Consider the following 7,767-nt stretch of genomic DNA (forward strand, 5'->3'; position numbering starts at 1 on the left):
AATCCTTGTCAGTTCTGGATCTTTGCGCATGGTGTACTCGAAGAGAGACAAGAACAGCCCCATGGAGCTATTATCATTTAGCACACTGGCAAAACCAGCATTATCTCCACGTAACGGCAATTGATTTACCACTAAAAACTCCAGCATATCAATTACGGCTGACATGTATCTGTTGCGAGCCAGTTGCTCTGAATTTAAGAGAGTGGAAATCTCTTTTCCTGTCTCTCTACGTTTTTCTGAATCTCTCCACATTGCTTCACAGGCTAAATGTTCTTTTGAAGCTGCATGCTTATTTAAGCCCTTGCCTGTTTCAATTGCATGTTTCCAATCATTAAATCCCTTAATGGAGAAGGTCGCGTCCGATGATACAGATTTGAATTTCCTGCAGGCATAACAAAATGCGGAGTCCTTTTCCACCGTACTCAAGCCAGTCCCTGTTCAAATACCAGCTAGAGGAAAATGATCGTTTTTTTGAACCAAACATTTTGACTGGATATTTCTTCAACACAACCTGTTTGGGTTTGTCCGTGCTGAGGTCACTCACACCCACTGATTCAACAGGCAGTTGTGGCCCAAATACTGCCCCAGTCACGGTTGTACTTGACCTGCAGGTCCTGCCAGGCCCAGGGTCGGGCTCTACGGAGCTACTAGCATCGGGCTCAGACTGTCGCCCAGGGTCTCCTTCTCCAACGACAACATCAGGAGGCGTCGGTGTCATATCCAATTTGGCAGAAGAGACTGTTGGTGGGCTTTTCAACCACTTACAGATATCCATGACGAAGAATGAATGAAATAGTAAGCGAACGAAAACTCATCCAGGTTTCAAAAAATGCGCGGGTAACTGTTGAGCGGCTACATTGACGTAGGCTACGTCACATACGTAGCCAAACTTTCTTTTCAGTAAGGCAGTGATAGGCTGTTGCAGTGTAGATTCCCATCAATCAAACAAAATCACACCATTGTTTCTTTATATTTTTAACGTTTTAATGATAAATAATGCAACATTAATGCAACACAAAATTAGCAACTATGATAATATAAAATTAATTTTTTTTAAAGAAGTGGGGGGGCACAAGCATTTTTGGGGGCGGGCCCGGCCCCCTATGGCCCGCCCATAGCGACGGGTGTGCCGCGACGCAGACGGTTTTAGCCAGGTTCCTTTAGTCATTTTATCACAAAATTCACTTTTGGCAATATTTACGAAAACTGATGGCAATTTAAGATAGTGCTAACATTTTTCCAGAGTTGAGAAGCTCCAGAAGATCAGAGGGGCTTCTCGCCACCCGACCGGTCCGCTCACAGACCCCTGTTGCCCCACAGACCACTGCAGCCAAAGCAGACGACTTCAGCAACATTTCTATATACTGTTTCATATTTATTCTATTCAGTTAAGCATTGGTTTAGGTAGATAAGATACAGATACAGAGCCAGAGACAAATGCTAAGATAGCCTCCTCTTCTGCTTCTCAGTAAAATATACAGACAGTAGCTGCTAATATTGCTCACTCCATCTGTGATAGTAATATTTAACTTAATTCTTTACTCTTTTAATCAAACGTGAACCACAAACAATACCATTTGGTGCTCTCATATCCCTCCTTTTTTATGTTATTTTGCCTGAAATAATACTGGAATTTATTACATTCACTGTAACGGTAAATTATTGTTTAAATGTGTTATTTCTATAGACAGACCTATCTCCACAGCTTGTTGTGATTGATACAGCCATGTGATACAGTATGGTTGAATATTCTCCAGTGTGAACAGTCGGCATTCATTCAGTGGTCTGTATACAGTGTACTGACTGAGCATGTAGTGTGCAGTAGCTAGAGTACCTCTAGCGTCGGGCCAGGATTGCATTGTATGGTTTCCCTCGTTATAGAGAACGGGCAAAACCACGTGATGAGAAAAAGACTAAGCTAGGCTAAGCTAACGTCACTGATAGATCAATAGACAGGAGGTGTAATGTGTACCGCATATAACACGGCCACACTCATAATTTCGGCAGCACAGCACAAACCTCACACAGCATTATCAGTCCGTTATATGGGTGAAGATTACTGAGCTTATGGCGGGTAACTCACCACACTGAACAGCTCTGTCGCGTTTCTTAGAGCCGTCGCTTCGCCCTGGAAGAGGATCACTTTCTCTGGTGTCGACAGCCGGCTGGCTTCTCGCACTCTCAAACTGGCTGCATCTTGTTTTGAGGTCCTCGTTCTCCTTCTTGATTCTGGATATTTCTGCTTTCAGCTCGTCGACCATAGTTTCGAAAAGTTTCGTGGTCTCTGCCACAGCACTCTTCAGCATGCTCTCCATGACAGAGGCGTACTTCGTCTGAAAATCGTCCGCTGACATTTTTATGGTTCACCGTCCGTTCGGCTTTCGATTTGAATCCACTTTTGACAGTAAATTAACTGTATCGTTAGAGTTATTAAAAAACAAGGAGCTGGTTCAACATGGCTTCTTCCCCGGACGCCGCGGGCTTCGCTTTGTGTGACGCACATCGACGAAGAGGAAGTCGAGCCTCATATCCGGTGGTCCAGTTAAATCCCCAACTTTATATATATATATTGCAATTAGTAAGGAAACAACAAACCGGTAACGTTACGTGTTTGAGTCATTAATTATCACCAATACGCGGTACATCATTCTGGACCAGAAGGCGTCATTCTTTTTATTCTTTTTATACAGCTGAAACGATGAAGATTGTCCCAACGCACGACCTGTACTCTAAATCTCGGAAGTGCAGTTGTTTACGGAATCAGGAGGAAATGCGATAGCTCAACGGAAACAATTTGTAACGTTAGATTACAGCGAAGCAGTCGAATTACTCTTGCTACCAAAAGCCACCTTGCACTGACCATAAACTATATGCATGTAAAATATGGTCAATGTATTATGTAACGACATAGTGGTCGGACTGTGTACCGTTAACTCTGAATCAAAACTAGTGCTGCAAGCTAGTTAGCTAACGTTGGCATTACAAGCGACCTTTTGTTTGTTTAACATTAAGTTCAGTGTGATGGACGTAACCGAGCAGTACATTTAAAACAACCAATACATGCGTACAGTCTGTTTAACGTTACATACACTGAAAACCGAGTTTAAGAAAGTGTCACAGCCAGTTTAGAGACACCGTCGTTAGCTGTGCCCGACAAATGCCACTCTACTTTAAGAGCCAATCGAAAGTTTCCTCCTCAGTTTACTGAAAATAAAACACCAGACCGTCCAGAGTGATCACACGTTGTTGGCGTAATGGCCGAGGCTATAGTAACGTTTCAGTCCCAACTGTCTGGTGTCATGGAAACTGTCTTCAAAGCTGCCATGTATGAGATCACCCGGCTGGTGGAGGACAGTTTTTTGGAAGAGGTAACGAGGTGCAGGGAGCAGGTCGAGTCCCTGAAGAGGCGACTGAAGTGGTCAGAGAGTCGACGCAAAGAAAGAGAGGGAGACATGAGGGGGAGGTGTATGGACTGCGGAAGAGTCGGGGTGTCCGGTGAGGAAGAACCCAGAGCGACAGGTGAGTGAGTCTCTCTGCTGTTACTCATGTATCATTAATTCCCTGTATGAATTTTGTGATGTAACGTTGGGTGACTAAATGCAGGCCTGCTCCGTTGTGAATTCCCATTGGATTAAGTCAACAAAGGTCCTCTGCAACAGCCCTAAAGCTGTCCCAGTCAGTGTTTTATAAGTCCCACAGTATGGAGTGTGGACTGGTAGCTGATGAGGTGCCAGCTTCACCTCCTGTGCACTGCAGAGGTGCCCTTGAGCAAGGCAACCTAACCCCAAGGAGCTGCTCATGGGATGCTGCTAATGTGGCAGCCCATCACTCCACCATCTCTCTCCCTGTTTGCATGTGCATGAGTGTGCATTTCAGCGTGTGTGTGTTTGTATAAAAGGAAGAATTTCTCCAATAGGGGTATTATTTTAATTAATAAAGTATCTATCTATCTTATGCATAATGTGAAGTCATAACGATCAATTCAATTTGATCCATTGTTATTATAAGAATATAAATTATAGCAGCTAAGTATCTTAAAGTGAAAAAAGTAACATTTCCCCCTATCTTCTGCTACAGAGAAAAGTCTTAAACAGGAGTGTGTGCTGCAAGAAGAGATGAATAGCTCCCAGGGCACTGACGGAGAGACACCTAGTCATGAAGCAGAAGAGGACCACAGTGCCGTGAAGGCACCACAGGTAGAGGACATTTTATTACACTATTTGTGCTTTATTTCTACAAATGAATTAGGTTTAAATGTTTAAAAAATGTGTTTTCCATTATTGTACACTTCTCAGGAGTCAAGCAATCTCTGTAATATTTCAAGTATTTTTTATTTTTTGTGTAATGGTTCAGTGAGTGTTGATGTAATGCCAAGCTTATGGTTTCTCTTGTGGTGAGTAGAGTTACACTTACTGTATTAATGGTGCCCTTCTGCTTGTGTGCCAGTCTCCAGGTGTACAGGGTGAAAAGCTGGATAGACTACTCAAGGAGGAAGCCCTTCGAATCACACCAGAAACAAATGAGTCCCAAGAGCGATGGGGAGTCAATTTGGAGGGTCAGTCTCTTCAGTCAGATTTAGAAAATCTATTGTTTCAAGGGAGTTGTATGCATATTAATATCTCACTAATTATCAGTTCCATGTGAGTATATAGTAATTTATACAGTACTTGTTTATTGAAAGGTTTTAAACCAGACCATGAACATTTCAGTGTTTATGTTGTAACTGTGTCATTGTAGTTCATGTAACCATGTATTACTGCTTGAAAATATTTTCCTCTCATTGGTCAGAAACAGAGGCATCAGGTCTGCCGGGGCCCAGTAAGCGTTACAGTGAACAGAAGAGCCCAAAGTGCCATATGAACTGGGAAGTTGGCTTTGACCAGAGGCCACAATCAGGCCAAGATGGACACTCAAGTGACCCATCTGAACCACTTTTCCAGAACAGGTATGGTATGGAGGACTTGGGTGGCTTTGACAAGACTGGCTATGGAGACGGCAGTATGATAGACATGGGTAACTTGGATGAGTTACAAGGGTCACCATCCCACCTGGGTGAGGATCTGAGTTACATGGGGCACTATGAGGGGGATGTGGAAGCAGAAGGAGCCGAGCATCAAGTTTACCAAGCAGGTGCCCCAAGGAATAGAAGGGGCACAGTCGGTTCACCTGCAGGCTCACCCTCAAGGACTAACATTGATGTAAGTGGAGGGTTCAGCTGTTTATTGATCAATGAAGAAGGGTATCTACAGGACCCGAGTATCTTGTACCCTGAACATGTGTCTGGTGAATCAGGCAGCAAGTTGAGCCTCCGGGGCCAGGGTATTCGCATTGACCCATCTTTTGACAGCACAGAGCACATGTATGGGCCCTCAAATGCATACACTGGTACTTTAAACCTGGGTGAGAGGTTGCAGCATCAGGCAGGAGGGAGAGGAGGGAGAAGACACATCTGTAACCAGTGCTCCATGTCCTTCCCCGATTCTGCTTCACTAAAGGCCCACAAGCAGACGCACAAGGGCACCGGACAGGTGCCGCCATACTCCTGCAACCAGTGCGGAAAGACCTTCACTCAAGCCTGTAACCTCAAAGTCCACCAGAGGATTCACTCGGGGCAGGGGCTTCACCTCTGTAGCCATTGCGGTAAAGGTTTCCCTTCTTTCTCTGACCTAAAGACACACAAGTGTGGCCAAACAGGTGACAAACCGTACTGCTGCACTGTTTGTGGAAACAAGTTCAGCCGTCTCTGGAATCTGAAGTTGCACCGGAGAATTCACACACAGGAAAAACCTCATCGCTGCACCATGTGTGACAAGAGCTTCACAAGGGCGGACATATTGAAGGTTCACCAGCGTACCCATACAGGGGAACGACCATACTGCTGCACTGTCTGTGGCCTCAGCTTCAAACGCCTGGATCATTTAAAATCACATCAACGCAAACACATGACAGATCTGTAAAACAAGGGAAGTTTTGGGAGCATCAGAGAATTTAGAGGGGACCTATTATACTTTCCCTTATTTTCTCTCATATATATCATGTTATATAATTACAGATGTTCATATTAAATGGCCAAAGTATTAAATAATGAAAAAAACATTTGTAAAAGTAATCCTTTTGAGCAAAAATGTTTCCAGCTGCTCTGCCTCAACTCTCTTTCTGATGGACAGACAGCTTGTTGCTAAAGTAGCGAACCACTAACTGCTGCTAAGTGAAACTGCTGTTAGCTAGTTAGCTCAGTTAGCCATGCACCTATCCGTCCTATTTGTTGACTTTGCCTGATCAGAGCAATTAGCTAATGGCACCTACAGTTAGCAGTTGTTAACAGCTACAGTAGCTGACCACTAATGACAGGTAAAGCTATCTGTCCACCGGGAAACTCTGTTAATCACTGAAAGCTGAAACTGGAGGACATCAAAAAGAAAACCAGAAAATATGTTCTCCATATAATTGAATTCAGCTTCACCAAAATAAGTTATTAAAGTTTAAAAAGTTGAGCATTTCTGTACAGTAATCAATGAGGCCCGGCCCCCAGAAAAACTTTAATCAAATTCTCCTTTTCTGGCTAAATTACTGTAGCTGTCGTATATGCCGCCGAGCACAGCAGCAAGCACTGGTTGCTCACCCCAGGTAGGCTACCGGAAGTTGGCCAATCAGAAGAAAGTGGAATTTTAGGGTGGGGGACCTTAAAGAAACAGGAGCTATGAACTGAGGGACCTGCCAGTATTAGATAAATTATGATTTATTTTTTTAGAACTGTGCATTATGCAAAGGTGCTCAAGTGCAATCCCAGAATAAAAATATATAGACTGGAAATTAGCATAACAGGTCCCCTTTAAGGTTGTTTGTTGTATTAGGATATTTAAAAATGAATGCTTCTATGTATGAGCCGTGGATGCTTTTCACCAAAGTATTTTTATTTTTTTTCATACTACTTTTCAACTCCAAATCCTTTTTATTCGAAAACTTTTTTTTTTGGTAACATACAGGTTTCTTGTGTTTGATAAGTCTACTCGCACCCATTTTTTTGCTGCATATTTTGTTACTGAAAATATGACTCACATTTAGTAAAATGGAGAAAAGGCTTAATAACGCTCTTGCTGTCATTATAATACAGATTAAAAAGAAAATCAAATGATGTCTGTAAATGTTTTCTGTAAAATGACAAGTTGTTCAAACATTTCCATTTTCTTTTCATTAAATCAGTGAACACTTAAAAATACTAGAATTTTCTTCTTGGAACAAACTTTAGTAGAAAATTACATTTTGGATTACTGAGGATTACATATTTTATATTCTTCAAGGAACCAACCTTTATTTTTCAATAAACTGTATTGCAGTACACACTGAAGGTGTGTATTTTCACAGGATTACTTTCATGGTGATTTTTATTTCCATTTTTGAATTAAAGTCTGTAATTGAATTTATCTGTTAAGTGAATTCCATGTGGCAAAAGGAAAAACAAAAGGTACTAGACAATTCCTGTATTACAGAAATCTCCCAAATAAGAGCAACCATTGGTACAACTATATTTTAATGCCTTAAGCTTTGACTCTTATGTTAGCAAAGCACATGAGTCAAACAGTGTCCCAGTATTTTGTCATCTTTGCTATAGGGCAGGTAGGGAAAATCATAGTGGAGCATAAGCCAGATGAGAAAGACAAGATTTATTGTGCCACGTGAGAGGAGAGGCAGGGCGGCCAGTCCAGTGCTGAGCCCTGCTGACACATCAGGGTAGCATGATCAAGAGTTTGAAAGATATCAAAGAAA

The 7,767-nt window shown here is 42.4% G+C and overlaps 2 protein-coding genes across 3 annotated transcripts in view; one reads left to right on the forward strand and one right to left on the reverse strand.

Annotated features, from left to right (window-relative positions):
* LOC118326852 overlaps nucleotides 1-2,528 on the reverse strand; it is a 9,704-nt gene extending 7,176 nt beyond the window's left edge. Inside the window, exon 1 of the mRNA XM_035659982.1 lies at nucleotides 2,084-2,528. Within this exon, the coding sequence (XP_035515875.1) occupies nucleotides 2,084-2,354 (271 nt within the window). The 5' untranslated portion in view covers nucleotides 2,355-2,528. The remainder of the gene's footprint in view (nucleotides 1-2,083) is intronic.
* Nucleotides 2,529-2,704: 176 nt separating this feature from the next.
* si:ch73-109d9.2 (uncharacterized protein LOC565042 homolog) lies at nucleotides 2,705-7,375 on the forward strand. 2 transcript variants are annotated; one of them, XM_035659986.1, is made up of 4 exons: nucleotides 2,705-3,519; nucleotides 4,078-4,196; nucleotides 4,447-4,555; nucleotides 4,795-7,375. In XM_035659986.1, the coding sequence occupies exons 1-4, from the start codon at nucleotides 3,255-3,257 to the stop codon at nucleotides 5,955-5,957; spliced, it is 1,656 nt and encodes a 551-aa protein (XP_035515879.1). In that variant the 5' UTR covers nucleotides 2,705-3,254; the 3' UTR covers nucleotides 5,958-7,375. The 2 variants fall into 2 exon arrangements, with proteins under 2 accessions (XP_035515879.1, XP_035515877.1); XM_035659984.1 differs by having other exon boundaries at nucleotides 2,714-3,519; nucleotides 4,789-7,375.
* Nucleotides 7,376-7,767: the final 392 nt, after the last annotated feature.

The sequence above is a fragment of the Morone saxatilis genome, unplaced genomic scaffold (assembly GCF_004916995.1).
Source record: "Morone saxatilis isolate NCDOM2014 unplaced genomic scaffold, NCSU_SB_2.0 Contig17, whole genome shotgun sequence".
NCBI lineage: Eukaryota > Metazoa > Chordata > Actinopteri > Moronidae > Morone > Morone saxatilis.